An 18,669-nucleotide genomic window follows, 5' to 3' on the forward strand; every position below is an offset into this window, starting at 1 on the left:
TTTGGGTAGTTTTTAAATAGCGTGTAGTTCATCTGAACAATTTTGCAGAAGACAGAAACCTTCCATATATGCAGGATCTCTACACACGCTATTTTGAGGCTGTGAGTGGGTGGATTGCACTTATTTTTGCATGCTGTATGGAGTTGTCACAAATTGAGTAAACTGGTTTTGCTCCGATGAGTTGGATCTACCCAGATTCTGGGTAAATGGTTCTGATATAATTTTTCCCAAAGTTCAAAATAACGCACTTTGAAGTTGTGAACAGGCAGTTTTTCCACAGGGAGTTTAAAATTAGTTTTCAGAAGTGAAGCAGTTACGTAATGACCTGGATGGCAAAAACTATCAGAAGCTAGTTGGTAAGGTATACAACTATAACAGTTCGTTGGTATCAATAAATACAGAATTATCATTTTCATAATGTTTTTTAATATTCTTCCTGTACGAAACAATTTATATATATAGCATTCATAGAGAATTCATTCGTTTCTTCCGAAATGGGTAATAGTTACTCAGTTGACAAATGTCATAATATGAGTAACCGTTACCCAGTTTCCTCCATAGGCACGTTTACTAAATTTGGCTGGACTGAGTGATTTTCGACTCAAAAATGAGTAGCCTCAAAATAGCGTGTAGATCTAAGATAATGCAACTGAGCAGTTCCACGCCAAATGACGCAACGATCAAACTCGACCATCTCCGATTTGCATGAAACTTTGCATAATTGTTTGCTATGGGCAATCATTTACATTTGTGCTTAAATTCGGCCATTTTAAATCTTGCAAATTAATGGCGAACTCGACATTTTTCAATAAACCGTAGCACAGAAACGTCACCCTGCTCCCTGCATGCCTCTGGTGAAGATCTCCTCGCTCTCGTTTGGCTGCACTTGTTGGTTTACTTGTTGCCTGGGCTATGGCTACAGCTGGCCGTGTGCCGTTTGGACTGACAACAGAGGGTATTTATCTGTCTCTCTATACCTTTCCAACGAAAACCAAAAAACAAAACAAAAACCCCTGGCGCTCGCTCGGGCTGTCGTATCGTCGGTGTACAACGAAATCGGGTGAGAGTAATCTTGAAACTGGTTGTCGCGGTGCATCCAGGAGACTTGTTGGCGAGGTGGCTATTGAGGTGACTTGCGGGTTAGGTAGCTAGCCGCTTTCGATTTATGCTGCACATCCACCCAGCTAGATTGATATACCATCCTGTCATGGTTGTTGCTCAACTAATGGCTTGATTATCTCTTTGGTTATATGAGCCCGGTGAGCCCGACGTTATTCGTGTTTCACAAAACTTAATTTAAATCCCATTTGAGGGGAGACAGCCTAGCTAAACGATTGCACCATTTACATGTGTCTCTTCAGGTGGATTGAACCCTGGACGGTGGCACGCACTTCGTCACTTTCGCGAAAAAAAAAAAGACTACGCGTACATACCAGGTAATTATGAATAAATACCAGAGCATGGTTAATTTCTTAACTCCGCGCGCTGTGCCAATTTCCTTCCATAGTGGTTGAACAGAACTGTTAGATCGATGATTGGCATCAAATAGTTATTAACTTAAGCGAATCATTGATTCATTCAATATTCCGTACAAGTCGATGATTAATGAGCACTTGCACAACCGCACAACCGCACTATGATGTTCGCTAAATTGAAGTAGTTTACAGAGGCATGTGATGATTTCCAGATCAACTGATCTGATCCAAGCAGGTCTATGCATGCGGTACTTTGTGGTTACGAGTTCAGTTATGTGGAGAAAAAAAAACTTTTTAAAGCAAACCGTTCGACGAGGTGGCCTTGATCAGCAGGGAAAAAATAATCACTAGCAGTTTAAATTATTTTTATTTGAATGAAATATGTTTTATGTTCCATGAAACCAATTGATATTGATGTCCAATTTGTCCCACTTAGGTTTTTATGACCCCCGATGCCTACTGTAACTGTTGTTGTAATCAGAACTGTAATCGCATTTTGGCACATCGCCTGAGGAAAACTGGGTCTAAATCATTTGTCAAAGCAGACCCAACGATGCCCCGTCGTAGCAGGTCATGCACGTGCTATTTGTACCTTCAAGTAGCTGGACGTCATCTTGAAAGCGAAACATGCTACAAAAAACTCGTAAAACATGGTACAACTATGCTATGGTGATCCCGCTTGATGACCTATATAGAAGTACAACACACTGCACAGGGTTCCACGTGACGTGTGGAAGTGAGTGTAAAACGGTTGACTAGCTTTGCGGTATGGATAGCATGAGATAGGGGAATGTGGGGGTATGATCGTCAATCAAGTGAACTCGGTATAAATGGTTTTTTTTGCCAAATCATTATTCTTGTTGCAATCTTATAGAAGCTTCTAGGTTTGGACTAGTGTATGACTTTTGACAAAAAATGAACAGTTATATTTCTGTTTTTTTTTTCCTTTGGTTTGTTTTTTCCGTCGATCTTGTTTTCCGTGCTGAGCACCAATGCTACCGACGTGCCAGGAAGGCAGCTCCCACACCTGGACCCTACCTATCGACCCATCAACTCATGAACCGAGGACCAACGGCTTTACTTCCCATCCGAAGGAAGGCGTGATCAGAGATGTTATGCCTCAGAACATCCCGGCGGCGCCGACTGGTATTGAACCCAGGCCTGCTGGGGTGAGAGGTAATCACGCTTACCACTACACCACCGGCGCCGTTGATGTATTTCTGTTCGGAAAATATCAGAATGAAATCGGTTAATTATACAGTTCTTCCCAGGTGGGGTCAAAAGAGAAACAACAGGAAAACCTGAATAATTAAGCATCGCAAGATTCCGATTGGTACAAATAAGGTTTTCAAACAATATTAAAATTTGAAATAAGTTATACTAGATTCACGTGTACTGCCTATTTAATTTCTGAATCAAACATTTTTGAATACTATTCGTTTCATCGTTTGTCCCTATAAGGCCCCTAGTTCCCCTAGGGATGTTTTCGGTTGTAAGTACATATATGTACGTCAATACGAGCTCTCTGTTGAGAACCGTATACGCAAAATTGACATCAATTGTGAGAAGCTTGAAGAAGCAGCTAGGAAGATGTTTTTTTTACTTTTGCCACCCTGTTAGTGCTCTTTCGGTACCCGAGTAAAAAATATCGTAGAAGTATAATAGCTCTAGTACAGTACAATTTACGGTACACTATTCGTATGCTCGCAAAGTTAATTAAATCAGCGGTTCTCTTCTTCCATTAATTTGGTAGGTTGGCTTCGTTTGTATTTGTGAGTGCTTTCCGTTCAAGCGTAGAAACATGAATGTGTGAAATTTATTGACTGTTGTGTATAGTCCATTCTATGTGCGCAATAACAAATCAACATTTTTGGCTGGTGCGAAAATAAGGATAACAAACTTTGCACTTGAAAATGGTATTACGCAAGTGTGCGTGTTATAAACGTCAGAAATCTCAATACATGAAAACATCAAAACTAAAAAACATAAGTCGTAATTTAAAATTCAAATACGTAGTAATACCTAGACAACAAGTAGGCCTATAAAAGTGTAGAGATAGAATCGTAATTTTTTACATATCAAGTCAACATCACATATGAGAATACTTCGCATTGTGTTTAAGTTTATTCGCATAGAATGCAAATTTCCACAAATTAAATTGGATGAGATCGTAAGACGTGTCGAACTGAATTTGTGATTAAAGGTGAAATCCTATCAAATCGTTTATAAGGAAATTATAATTTTCACGTAGGGTAGGTGTACCAGTTATGGCTATGCGTTCTTATTATGGCCTATGGGAATTGTAAAGCTCATAAAAGGAACACACCATAATAGGAACGTAAGCCATAACTGATACACCTAGCCTATATGGTCTCCACTTTATGCATGCTGTACGATTTGTTCCATGTGCACTCCACCGTAGATGGTACGCAACACCCTCCGTTTGAAAACATCACCTCCTCGAGCATAGTCCAGGTCTCGTGGCCGTAGAGGACAACGGGTCTGATCAGCGTCTTGTAGATAATCAACTTCGTGTGGCGGCGAATTTTATTCGACCGGAGCGTCCTCCGGGGTCCAAAGTAGGCACGATTCCCTGCCATAATGCGTCTTTGAATTTCTCTGCTGGTATTATTTTCGGCAGTCACCAGTGAGCCCAAAGGCCACCACCTCGATTTCGTCACCGTCAATCTGAACTCGTGATGGGAGGCTAACATTGTCTTCCCTAAAGGGTGATACGGTCAAAATTTGGTCAATATCAACTTGACGTATTTCTTTCAATTTTGCATTTAAAAAACCTGAACACCCCTCATTTTGAAGGTGTGTGTGTGTAGAATGTGGCTCCTATTTTGATTTTGGAATTCACTCTTCAGTTGTCAAAATGCCGTCCAAGCAAGAAGAGCAGCGTATCAAAATTTTGCTCGCGCATCGCGAAAATCCGAGCTACTCGCACGCAAAGTTGGCAAAATCGCTAAAAGTTGCCAAATCAACCGTTACAAATGTAATTAAAGTGTTTGGGGAACGTTTGTCGACAGCCAGGAAGTCTGGATCGGGGGGAAATCGAAAACCGGAAGCCGCTAAGACGACAAAGAGAGTTGCCGGTAGTTTCAAGCGAAACCCTAACCTCTTTCTCCGAGATGCCGCAAATAAGCTGGGTGTATCGTCTACAACCGTGCATCGAGCCAAAAAACGAGCCGGACTATCGACTTACAAGAAGGTAGTGACTCCAAATCGCGATGATAAACAAAATACGACGGCCAAAGCGCGATCCCGGAGGCTGTACACGACGATGCTGACGAAGTTTGACTGCGTGGTAATGGACGACGAAACCTACGTCAAAGCCGACTACAAGCAGCTTCCGGGACAGGAGTTTTATACGGCAAAAGGAAGGGGAAAGGTAGCAGATGTTTTCAAGCACATGAAACTGTCAAAGTTCGCAAAGAAATATCTGGTTTGGCAAGCCATCTGTAACTGTGGCTTGAAAAGCAGCATTTTCATAGCTTCCGGGACTGTCTACCAAGAAATTTACGTGAAAGAGTGTTTGAATAAACGTCTGCTGCCTTTCCTGAAGAAACACGGTTGTTCCGTACTGTTTTGGCCGGATTTGGCATCTTGCCATTACGGTAAAAAGGCCATGGAGTGGTACGCCGCCAACAACGTGCAGGTGGTTCCCAAGGACAAGAACCCTCCCAACACGCCAGAGCTCCGCCCAATTGAGAAATACTGGGCTATTGTCAAGCGGACCTAAAGAAGACCAAAAAAACTGCTAAGGGCGAGCAGCAGTTCAAGGCAAACTGGCTTTCTGCGGCGAAGAAGGTGGACAAGGTGGCTGTACAAAATCTGATGGCAGGGGTCAAGCGTAAGGCCCGGCAATTCGGATTTGGAAAAGCGGAAGCCTAACTGAATATTTTTCCTGAATTTTATACTAATTGAACTTGAAAAAGAAATTTAATTTGATTTTTTAAATAAACGATTTCACCGATTTACACGCGTTTTCCCTTGACCAAATTTTGACCGTATCACCCTTTAGAACCTCTTCCTTTCATGTATTTTGTCTTCGATGCGTTGATGGCAAGTCCAATCCACCTAGCCAGCCTTTAGTCTGATATACGTTTCCGCCATCGTCTCAAAGTTCCGTGCCATGATGTCGATGTCATCGGTGAAGCTAAGAAGCTGGACGGACTTCCTGAAGATCGTGCCACTCGTGTCTATCACAGCTATTCTGATCACACCTTCTAACGCGATGTTAAATAGCAGACACGAAAGTCCATCACCTTGCCGTAACCCCCTTTGAGATTCTCGAACAACGCACATCACTCGATCCATCGTCGAACTCGAACAACTCACATCACTCGATCCATCGTCGCCTTGACCAATCGCGCCAGTTTAGCCGGAAATCTGTACTCGTGCATAATCTGCCATAGATCGATTGTGTCGTATGCGGGTTTGAAATCGATGAACAAATGATGTGAGGGCACGTTGTATTCGCGACATTTCTGCAGAACTTGGTCGATGGTAACCTGGTATTGCCACACGAAATATCTTGCAACTGGTGATAGGCGGCGGCATAGAATTTGGGAGAGTACCTTGTAGGCGGTGCTCAGCAGTGTAATCGCGCGGTAGTTTCAACAATCCAACTTGTCGCCCTTTTTGTAGATTGGGCATACGACACCTTCCATCTACTCCTCCGGTAATATCTCATCCTCCCAAATCTTGGCAATTACCCAGTGCAGCGCTCTATCCAGTGCTTCACCACCGTATTTTAATAGCTCACTTGGCAGTTGATCTACACCAGTTGCTTTGTTGTTCTTCAGCCAACCGATCTCCTCCTCAACTTCTTGAAGATCAGGGGCCGGTAGCCTGTCGTCTTCTGCGCGTGCTCCAAGGTCTGTTGCCGTGCCACCTTCGTTTTCTGCTTCATCACCGTTGAGATGCTCGTCATAGTACTGCTTCCACCTCTCAATCACCTCACACCGTCCAAGTCCTCCCAACGATATAGTTCAGCCCAATAAGTTACTTTTGAGTAAATTGCATATTCTCAAATTTACGTGAATTAAACCTAATTTTGAGTAGAATATACTTTTTATTTGCTGGTGTTAAATGGAAACTACTCCTATATGCAATTTACTCAAATTTGGGTTAGTGGGCTGAACCCGGGAGTTGATGGAAAAGTATTTGATTTTGGGTAGTTTTTCGTATCCGTGTAGGGCGGCTTTGGTCACTTCCTGGCTTGTCATGAATACCCCCGCGAAAGTGGTAAATATATTTCTAAATCAAAATTAATCTTAGGGCGTTGCATTAATTATGCCACGCTATAAGGGCGGAGCTAAGGTTTAGAATTTTGTATAAGGTATAGAGAAAACATAGCAAAGAGAGGGAGGGGCGGTTAATTTTTCCTAAATTTTAATTGACATAATTAATGAACAGCCCCTTACGACACAACCAATCATATGAGAATTCAAAACCATAGTCATGGCGGTCATATTTAGTGCCCAGAACCAGGACGCAAACTAGGATTGTGACAACTTACATGCATCCATAATTCTGGAGTGACGATTCCAAGGGATGTGATTCAACTGAACACTAATTTGAATGGAACTGTTTAAAATATTGAACTGAATTGCAAGTAATTTTGAAGTATTCAAATTTCTATTCACATGTGCATCTCGGATACAGAGCTCCAGCTTCAATATCACTAGAAGCCTCCTCCACGGAGAAGAAACTCGGCAAACTTCGTTGACGTTCAGGTTTTTTTTTCTTCTTATATAACTTCGTTAGATTTTGAAAATTACAGGGACATCAAAAAAAAAATCAGGAAATTTAATATGAATTCAGGAAAATTCGTAGAGCTTTAGAGAGTTTTTAAGATATTTAGGGTGCTTTGTAAACATTCGGGAAAACCATATAGAACTGGGAAACTTATTCAAATTTGAGATGCTTCAATGAAGTTGTGGGAACTATGGTTTATCTAAGCAACTTCTTGCAAGCTCTTCTTTTAGCTTCAGTGCACTTTTGAAACTGAAAACAACTTCTTGCGACTTCCTCACTTGTTAAGAATTGAAATATATCAAACAAATTTGTGACAATTCAGGAAACAAAGTCAAACGCACACCTTTTGCCTAACCCGTACGATGTACGCCGAGATTTGAAGTATGTCTTCAAATCTACAGGCAAAAAGGTGTGCGTCCGCCTTTGCTCATTACTTTCTGCGACTGTGGAATAGTTCTAGCGACGTTTCGTCACTACCTAAAGCCCCACGTTGCGAGAGCATTTCCAGTCGATGGTGTGTTATAATGCAATGATTTTGTACTGTCGCATTAATGGCCCTTCGCTCATTTTCAACTTCTATTCAATTTTCATACTGCCGTACTCTAACGGAACTATCCACCTACCCTCTTCTAAAGATCATTCTCTAGCTAATAAATTATCACACTAAAGCTTCACACTAAAGCAATTATTGTTAAACAAGCTACAATTAAATAAAAAAAGTATGTTCTCGCACATTTAAAAATAAATCACCCCGCAGCCAATCTTGGGTCATCTTTTTTGTCAATGTGCTGCAAGTGTGCCGTAGGTGTGCCAATTGTGCCGGTCATAGAGCAAGCTGCGGCTGTTTGTAAAATACCCATCCCGGCAACCCGGTATTTCTAATACCTTGAATGTTTTGGTTTGAAATCGCAAGGATAAACCGTATTGAAGATGACGCGGGAAGTGGCGGGTGTTGGTATTTTATGTTCATAGGATGATAAAAGTCCTGTGTTTTAGGGTTTTATAATGCCCTCCAAGGCAAACCTAAAGAAGCCTAACCTATCATGCTGTGAAAAACAACGGTCTATCAGCGGTTGGAAATAGATGGAACCGGTGGAGAACATTGTTGGAGAGCGACTATAAAGGATGATGAATAGATTTATGTAGTTTGTTTTGTGTGACTTGCATCATTGTTTGAATTAAGGGTCGAAACGCTGAATAACTGCCTTTTTCTTTTGAGCCCACTCTATAACCTACATTTTGTATTTAGATCTATAAGTGAACTGCTGGTCTGAGTTTCTCTGGTATATTCAATTAGAGGATGTTCCTAAATATACAGTCAAACAGTACGTAATGTTGTGAACAACTTCAATGACAGTTATCCAGCAGCAGGCTTGCAATTGCTCTTGCCCCTTGTCGTGACTTACCCCTTGTAAAAAACCATTAAATTTAGCATATCTTTCATAAATCATATCTACCGTAATCGCTCAAAATTGTATGCTAGAACTTTCAGGGCATTCTATATTGAATATGTGTAGAACAAATTTCAGCTCGCAACTTCTTGCAGCTTTGGATTTGTATAAAATTTTAAGTAATAAATGTTCTTTTTAAAACAATTGTTATCCAAACAGCTTTCAAAAGATCGCAAATTCTAGTTTTATGAAGTTGTCCGTAATTCAGACCTTATTATGAACTCGCCCCATGCTTTTTCATATTCTGGAAATTAAGCAAAAAATATACTTGACCATTAACAAATCAAAAGCAAACACGAATTTCTGATTGGTTTGAAGTTGTTGTTGGTGTCAATTTAACCCAAGGCCACTTTGAAAGGCTGTAACTTTTTATTTGTCGATGGATTTTATTAATTTTTTCGTGACTAGGTGCGTCAACCGAAGCTTTGTAATATTAGATAAAATCTGCTCCCAAAAATTGAAATCATATTTATTGGAATTTTTTTTAATAAATACTAACGTTGTCCGTACCCTGGGGTCAATTTGACCCCGAACTCAAATTGCCGTATCGTAATGAAATTTCAATGAACTTCTGAAATTTCAAATGATTTGCAAAGTAAATTTAGTGGACTTTCTGTTTAAATTATCAGACTATCATTCGAGGGGCGGATCTCTTGCGTTGAGGGGTAAATATAGTCCCATGTAGTGGCATATTTTGATGTTAGAGATATTTATATCACAAGATCCCTACCATGTGACGCTACCCGTGCAAAGTCGGTTAACAAAATGAAAGCAAATCGATATTGAAGTTTGCAGATCCTATCATAATGAAAACTAATTTTAATTTCAATTGTCGCGACAGAAGTCTGATATCATATTGTGCTTTGATTTTGCAGTCAAGACTTTTTTAAATGAGAGCAGCTTAACTTGAAGTTCTGCTGTTAACGTCTTGCTTAAAATTTAATTTAAGTTTATCTGTCATTGAACTAACGATTATGTATTCAGTTATACATTATGAATGCAAAATCAGTAATCTTTATTATTATTAATTAATCTTTTTGATAAGGCTCAACCGAATTATTAACTTTACAGAGCCGAAGATTCTTGTTCACTATACAATACATCTTAAAACTATAGTCAAAAGGTGCAACATGGTAAACACTGTATCTTCCACTGTCCAATAAGCCTGCTCCATCAGAACGGGATCCACTTCAGGTGGTTTCATTGTATGGTAGTATCGCCAAAGAGGAAAAGAGCGCTTCAATGCAATGGACGCAAAACGCACTCACACATTCATCACGAAACGGTTGCTTTCCAAAGTCGACGACGCATCGACTGAAAGAACTGCTGACGAAGAACAATGAGGAGGACCACACAATGGTTGCTGCCGAGTAAACAGACGATTGCGTGACACACATTGAGAGTGGTCTGCTTCTGTCGACAGCCGTGTGAACACTGAAAATCAGTAATCAAATTGATTTAATTGAAACCAGGATTAGTTTTCCGTTTGATTCAGCAGTGTAAAATTTTGCTCTCACTTTTGCTGTGTTAACCGTTAAGTCAACCAAAATGACATCAAATGGAGTATTCAAAATAAGTTACATCATAAGATCAAATTTTGATTTCAATTTGATCTCCAGCTTTGCTCGGGTAGTAAATTGTTTGCCCTTAGATGGGCTAGATAGAAGGCTTTCGTCTCGATGAAAGTTGTTCCGATGGAATAGACTTATTTTGTGGTAAAAACTTCAGCTCAGAATTCACTCACCAGGCAGCGCTAGTGTGACATTCATTTTGTATTGTTTGCCCTCAGATGGACTAGTTAGAAGGTTTCCGGTTTCAACAAAATTGTTTAGACGGACAAGACCTATCTTGTGGTAAATAAATTGGCATAGAATTCACTCACCAGCTGACGCTCGTGTAACATTCATTTTGAATTGATTGCCCTAACTTAACATCTTAACTAGAGATAAGGCTCCCATCTTGGGCAATGTTGTTCAGAATTTACTAGATATCCGCCTCCTTTAATAAACTTTGAAAATTCAAACTGAAATTATGTTAAATTTACATTAGAAATTTCAAAAATCCGTTGAACCTTTGTTGAGATATGACAATTTTAATTTGAGGTCAAATTTACCCAAAGGAACAGACAACGTTAGTTTTTTTTTTTGGCGTTGACGAAGGGTTAAGGAGACTTTTAGCCTAAGGCGATTGATTTGAAGTTGTTTTATCAACATCGATCAAGAAATGACTAAATGGGAACAATTTCTAGCTTTTAGAGTTAAAAGCTTAGGTAAGCAAAGGCTATCATCAAGGATTTTAAAAAGTCTGGCCCTAGTGACTTGTAAGTATGTAATGTCGGCCTAAATACCCCTAATTTGGACCCATACATAAATTAAGCAATCGACTAAATTTTCAATAGCGACCAAAAATATCCATTAGTACCGTCCTAATGACACAAACATCTAGATAAAAATAAAAAATAGCAGATTTTTAGCGATGGGCCTAATGTTAGGCCAACATTAGAGCCATTTCCCCTATATCAGTTTTAAAAATCAGTTTTATATGGGAAATGGCTCTAATGTTAGCCTATGGATCTAAGATTGGGCCCATTGCTAAAAATCTGCTATTTATCATGATAAACGCGTCATTGGGACGGTACTAATGGATATTTTTGGTTGCTATTGAACATTTAGTCGATTGCTGAATTTATGTATGGGCCCAAATTAGGGGCATTTAGGCCGACATAACATCCATTTACCCTATATTAAATATTGAAGGCTATCAGCCCTGAACATTGTAGGGTACCAGTGTTGGGAAAATATCAATAAATCAAATCTCACCAACGCCCAAGATCACGCTTGATTTTCGTAGACAAAAATCAACAAGCAAGCTGTGATATCGCAGCTCGGAATATCAAGCTAACAAAACTCACCAACTGCAAATCTCACCAAACTGTGGTGAGATTGAGTTTAATGATTTTTGCTTTACACCCGAATGCAACCGAAACTTCCATAACGGCTTGCAGCAGTCCCTTCACGTCTGCCATCGGTGAAGATTAAAAAGAGATAGCAAACTATGCTTTCTCTTTCTAAGCAAACGATGTGCAATGGAATAATTTCTCAACTTGATTTTTGCACGTTGTGAATAGTCTCGCAATATCAAAGGAGCTTGTAAAATCAATATCAAGCATGATATTTTGTTCCAATATCACGCGTGATATTGCGAGCCCATGAGAGCGGAAAAATATCAATTGATTTCTGATTTTGCCAAATCTGTAGGGTACTATTTTGTGCGATTACGTAGATATAATGTATGAAATATATGTAAAATTGAATGGTTTTTGATTACTATCTTTAATGGTTTTTCTACTATCGTCAAAAAAGGGTGATGTCGTGGGAAAAGTTTCAAATCTTGTTGTATTACGTTTGCAAAAAATATAAAACCTGCTACGTTTTCTGACTAAAACATAGTGGAGTTTAAAAATCGTGACGGGGGTGACACATCTAACTCTCAATTCTAAATCTGCTCAAAAAATCTCACACTAACTAATTAATTTTCGAAAAATCTTCTTGCATTTCTCGCATCTACTTGCATCGCGCAACATCTTTTTGCTGGAAATCTTCAGAATCGTCATCAATCTTCATTCTATTTACTCAGCGTGCGCACAGCTAGCCGCAGCAAAACACAATATTTCCTGCATTGTAGGTAGAGTCGTAACCTCGTTTTTTTAATTACTTTATTTGTACAGGCTCAATCGAATAAACTTAACAGAGCCAAATTATTATTTCCGTTCTACATTATAAATGCCTTAAATCTAAAGTTATAGGAATTCAACCGAATAACTCGCGGTCTTCTCAAGAGTTGTGCATGACAATTGTATGGATGTGGATAGGGAGAAGGAGATTTGAAGTATGATTAATGATACAAAAATCCGCTATGATGTTGACGTCTTCGAAAGAATTTTGTATTATTGACTAATAAACAGCTTTGTCGGAGACACCAACTCTACAATATGAATTATTAAAAAGATATATATAAAATAGACAGTTTAGTACAAGTTTAGTACAAGTTTAGTACAATTATTCGTTTACCAAAAGATGACGCTTTTTATAAAAAAAAAATATATCGAAGCCACAAAGTCACTAAAATTACTTTTTGGATAGTTGAAGATGCTGCTTGAAGATGATAGTTGAAGAATACCCCTCACCATCCCTCTCCGACGGGGAGTTTGGTAAAGAGAGATGTTACATTCAAAGTGTTTTTTATGTTACTTCATACGCGAAGTTAACGATTTTCAGAGTTGGTTGGAAATGCTAACATGAAGCTTTAGTGTGATGATTTATTAGCTAGAGAATGATCTTTAGAAGAGGGTAGGTGGATAGTTCCGTTAGAGTACGGCAGTATGAAAATTGAATAGAAGTTGAAAATGAGCGAAGGGCCATTAAAGCGACAGTTTTCAAGATAGACGCACATTTTTGCCTAGCCCGTACGATGTACGCGGGGACTTGAAGTATGTCTCCAAGTCCACTGCCGTACTCTAACGGAACTATCCACCTACCCTCTTCTAAAGATCATTCTCTAGCTAATAAATCATCACACTAAAGCTTCATGTTAGCATTTCCAACCAACTCTGAAAATCGTTAACTTCGCGTATGAAGTAACATAAAAAACACTTTGAATGTAACAACTCAAGGCGGTAGTAGCCGTCAACAATGCTGATGATGGTACAGCACGCAACAACCACCCTACTGCTTTCTCTCTGAGATGATCACGTTGGTCATGACGAGAGGAGCAACACAATAGTTGGGTAAAGAAGAACTGCATTATAACACACCATCGACTGGAAATGCTCTCGCAACGTGGGGCTTTAGGTAGTGATGAAAACGTCGCTAGAACTATTCCACAGCCGCAGTCAGTTTATGAGCAACAAGAGGGACGCACATTTTTGCCTGTGGACTTGGAGACATACTTCAAGTCCCCGCGTACATCGTACGGGCTAGGCAAAAATGCGCGTCTATCTTGAAAACTGTCGCTTTAATGGCCCTTCGCTCATTTTCAACTTCTATTCAATTTTCATACTGCCGTACTCTAACGGAACTATCCACCTACCCTCTTCTAAAGATCATTCTCTAGCTAATAAATCATCAAACTAAAGCTTCATGTTAGCATTTCCAACCAACTCTGAAAAGAGAGATGGTCAAAAACCGATTTGTACCTTCCTAAACTTGTCTTTGCTCGCTTTCTACTCTCTATATGCAATTTTCACACTGCCGTACTCTAACGGAACAATCAATTATGTACTTTCATGTCCTCATATGTCGTATAAAAAATACCACTTTAGTCTGTTATTTGAAATTAGCATCTTCAACTATGTAAATCGTTGATTTCACGCAGAAGTAATGCTAAAACATATAGTCAAAGTACTTTTTGGAGTTATTAATTTTGTACCGCTAGATTGCATTTCTGGACCACTGTGAGTGCATGTTGCCTGCATGTCAGAAGAATAGCATCTTCCCAAGAAATTAATAATTAAGTATCTTGACGTTCAATCAAAAATTGTTTTCTTAGCAAAGTTATAGTTTAGAAAATTTACTATAAGTACAAATAGCAAGCTTACACGTAAACCAGCGAAAAGCTAGGACGAGCAAAACAAAAAAAAATCACTTTTCCCATAGTGATTTTCCCATTTTTACAAGGGCCAGTGCAGTATGAGATCGCAACCAAATGAGCTCAAATTTTGGGAGAATGATCCGGACCTGATTGAGAATCGATTGAGCTTGGTGGAGCAAAATCAACATTGTTGAACAAACAATACAAATTTACCATCGAAACGGGTCATTTATTGCATTTGTATAAAGCAAAAAAAAATCTACAGTCAGTTTAGAAACCTTCCTGTAACATTTTTACTCGGGCAACGCGCGCGCCACGGGCATGGTGCTAACAGGTGTAATTGAGATAATTGCACTTATGTGCTGCTTACCCGCAGCAAGAAGCGGTGCGTGTCGGTATAAGCAGTATGTACAACGAGTCTGTCGAGGGAAATTGGCAAGATGATTGAAATTGTTCGGCATGTTTGTTTGGTTCAAATTCTGTCCTAATGTCGGTTGATGAATGTGTGGAAAATAGCTTTTAAATTGCCCGCGGAAATGGGTCAAGGTTAGAAAGAAAAGAAAAAATAATTCAGTAAGCTAATCAAGAAACCACACCCATCCTACCACGCAGCTTTCTACCACATAGTCAAATGAACCAATGATGTAACAGTTTCCACATCTGCTACCGGGTCGTCGGAACAATTTAAAACAAATCACATCCTCGGCTCTCCGGCATACGTTCATTATCAGCCAGCTGAACGAATCGAGCCGAGACTTGATTGCAGCTCGATCCAGTTTTTTCTTCCGACCGTCGTCGTCGAGACCCAAGATGACGGGACAAGTGTGCCTAGTTGGAAAAAAAGTGTTACTGGAAACAGTTATTTGTAATATTTTCCGCTTGATGGCTCTACGACGACGACGACGACGACGGTCCCACGTCGGTTTCTCCCAATTCGATTAAGTCGAAAACGAAAAAAAAAAACGACTCTATTTTGCATACCTAACAACTACCTCAATATGCTAATTGTACTGTGAAACCTGCCAGCGTGCTGAAACGGGCCGGTCTCGTTTCTTTCGGTCCTATTTATGTGCACTATTACCTTCGGTGGAGCATAACTTCTCCGGTAAAAAGAAGGAAGTAATTCACATACAGCCATTTGCAGGCGAGTAGACGAGATACGATTGTTCCAATTCCAAGACCACCCCACTCACCTGTGTAAGTGCTGTAGACAAGATCGTCGCCTCCGATGCTGTCCTCCTCCATGACCGTATCGTACCGTTCGGTGTAGAACCCATCCTCGTCTACCACGTCCAGTTCGTCCACCTCCAGATCGTCATCGATCCCGTCGTCACCGAGATCATCTTCGTCGTCCAGTAGGTCCACCTTGACGGGACTACCGATCTCGGCACTGCACTCGAGGCAGCTTTCGACATCCCCTGGGACGTAGTAGAACTTGGACTGGATCGGTTCACCGGCCGGCGATGGAGGCACCTCGGACTCCGAGGTGGGGTCCAGCACTTGTCTGAAAAATGAAATAAAATCGTATCGATTAATTCTTGGAACTCGCTAAGCGGCTCAATACAGAACTGGCATACTAATTGAGTTACATAAGCTGCTGCTCCAACGGCAGCAATGAGGAAAGGAATGCTGTTAACGCATGTGTTGTTGTTGTTGATACATATTTCACCCGCTCGTTTGAATATCGTCGTCGTCGTTCACGGTGAGAGCAACCCGGGTAGAGGGGAATAACAAAACCAGAGCAAAATAATATCTTATTTGACTATCAATATTTATTATGTTATTGGTAAGTTGTGTGCTATAACATGTAGAAACCCGAGCATGAACGAGTATCTCGATAGCTTAAATTGGAATTAATGAGGTAAAATACAAATATATAATACCAAAAAAAAATGTTCCCACAATACCATTTCAATAACAAATTATGCAAATGCAATACCAAAACAATACCACACAGGTATTATTTTGGTATCCAAATATATTTTTTTGTTATTTACACAGTATTTTGCATGCAATTTTTAATTATTATTCTTTGGTATTTTACCTCTTATGTCATGCTGATCAACACCTAATTTTGGTATCTGGTCAGAATGAGGTATTCATAAGCTATTTCCTCCTCTTTGTGTGCTGCTTCTCAGTAACATACTTGAGAAGACGTTTGAATCCGTCCAAGGTTCACCCCCACGGCCACTTTGAAGTGAATACTCGAATTTCAAGGAGTTCAAAAGTTCCGTGCGAAGAGCATGGAAATCGGCAGTGGTTATCACAATAGGGGGGACCTTTTCCTTTTTGGCATTAAGGCAGTGGAATTTTGACTGAACGATGAATCATTCTCATCATCCGTGAGGATATCAAATTAATCATATCGTCCGGTCATTTTCCACAGAGATGGCGCTGTTCGCGCTTCATATAAAAATTGAGAGAAGTGGGAATAATTCACTTTCGATGCATATTCAGGCCAAAAAAAAAATGAACGACAGCCTGAAGAACATTCATTGACGTTTATTTTATTTCCGGAAATTATTGTTAAGCAAACTACAATTCAATAAAAATGATTTTCCCCATACAGTTTTATTCGCTTTACTAGCAGTCCCAAGAGAACAAAACAATCAAATTTGAGTGAGAAAATTTGCTCTCACGAGCTCAATATCCTAAACATGCTTTGTATTTTGATGACACTCGATTTCCCTCTCACAGACTACAAAATAGAGTACCTGTCACTACAAAATATGTCTGGTACCTCTATACATGGGGCTACAAAATGGTGAATGACAATCTGGAAGCAGCGATATACCTAGCTCCGGTCCTCACAAGTTCCTACCTCACGCCTCCACGAGTCATTTGATCACAAAAGACTGCCAGCTGAAACATGGACACAGCTGGTTGGCGTAGCCTGGGCAATGTTGTCAATCCGACAATAGCAGAGTGAGGAGGTGCGACGCGAACGCTGGCGCGGTAATCATAGCACGGTGATAGAGGAAAGCGCCAAACCGAGCGTCTGTTCACCATGGAGGTGCGGCTCAAACAGCGTCTGACTGGCATCCAGCGGCTGAATAAGAAATGCTCTTCCCCGGAAGCTACACCAAAGATGGCAGCCCCATCACGGCGGATAGGAGACCTTAGGCCAACCACCTACTGTCTCTGAAACCTTTACAATTGTTACAGAAACCAACAGAGAAAGACATCGAACTGATTTAACGGCAACGACTTTTAGCGCAAAACAACGGACACTTGAAGCTAGAAATTCTGGGACTGAGTGAAGTTCGTTGGCCAAACTTTGGAGAACACAAACTGCCGTCGGGACAGGTACTACTATACTCTGCAGTGGAGCAAGGATGACCCAAGGATGATGCCAGTGAAGGACACGACTGGACAATTGCTTACCGAATCCGCCGGGCCGGATGAGGTCTGATACCCGATGATAAGGAACCTCCCACCCACGCAAAAGGCGACCCTCCTCGAACTGTTCAACCAGGCCTGGACTGACCGCCAGATGCCGAACACCTGGAAACACAGTCTAATCGTACCCATTCCGAAAAACCCCGGACCGGCATTACTGTCTAAGGACTTCCGACCGATCTCCCTGACCAGCTGTTGCAGCAAAATTATGGAGCGCTTGGTTAACCGAAGACTGACGGGCTTCCTCGAAGGGAACAGCCTGTTGGACCACCGGCAACACACTTTTCGACCTGGCCACGGAACCGGCACCTATTTTAATAGCCTCGGCCAGATCGTCCAGGAGGCACTCCGTAAGGACCAACACGTAGAGTTGGCCTCCCTGGATCTGGCTAAGGCTTACAACAGGGCATGGACACCACAAGCCCTACACCAACTGTCCAAATGGGGTCTTGGAGGAAATATTCTCTACTTCCTGAGGAATTACCTACAGGACAGGACATTCCAGGTGACCATCGGTAATCATCGATCCAACACCAGGCGAGAGGAGACTGGAGTTCCACAGGGTTCCGTAATTGCTGTCACCATCTTCTTGGTGGCAATGAACGGAATCTTTGTGGGACTGCCAAAGGAAATATACATCCTGGGGTATGCGGATGACATCTTGCTCCTAGTAGTCGGGAAAACTCTAAAAGCAATGAAGGTAAAATTGCAGGCGGCGGTCTCTGCGGTTGGTAGATGGGCCGCCAAGACAGGCTTTGCGATATCAGCCGAGAAAAGCTCGGTTTCCCATGTCTGCCGGCATGGTCACCGGCCACTACCGACCCCGATTAGGATCGACAAGCAGGCAATCCCCAGGAGGAAATCCATCTCCATACTAGGAGTCACGATTGACCGAAACTTCCGGTTCGGCCCCCACCTCAATCAGGTCAAGGCCAACTGTCGAACAAGACTAAACATCCTTCGCTCCCTATCCGGTCCACACAAGGTGA

At 40.9% G+C, this 18,669-nt stretch overlaps 1 protein-coding gene across 2 annotated transcripts in view; it reads right to left on the bottom strand.

Annotated features, from left to right (window-relative positions):
- LOC135705743 (uncharacterized) overlaps window positions 1-18,669 on the bottom strand; it is a 110,299-nt gene that overhangs the window by 32,849 nt on the left and 58,781 nt on the right. For both annotated transcript variants that reach the window (XM_065227603.1, XM_065227594.1), the window contains exon 4: window positions 15,475-15,785. In XM_065227603.1, the coding sequence (XP_065083675.1) occupies window positions 15,475-15,785 (311 nt within the window). The remainder of the gene's footprint in view (window positions 1-15,474; window positions 15,786-18,669) is intronic.

Source organism: Ochlerotatus camptorhynchus, unplaced genomic scaffold, assembly GCF_037179485.1.
Source record: "Ochlerotatus camptorhynchus isolate MF236.1 unplaced genomic scaffold, CSIRO-AGI_Acam_v1.1 ptg000022l, whole genome shotgun sequence".
In the NCBI taxonomy this organism is placed as follows: domain Eukaryota; kingdom Metazoa; phylum Arthropoda; class Insecta; order Diptera; family Culicidae; genus Ochlerotatus; species Ochlerotatus camptorhynchus.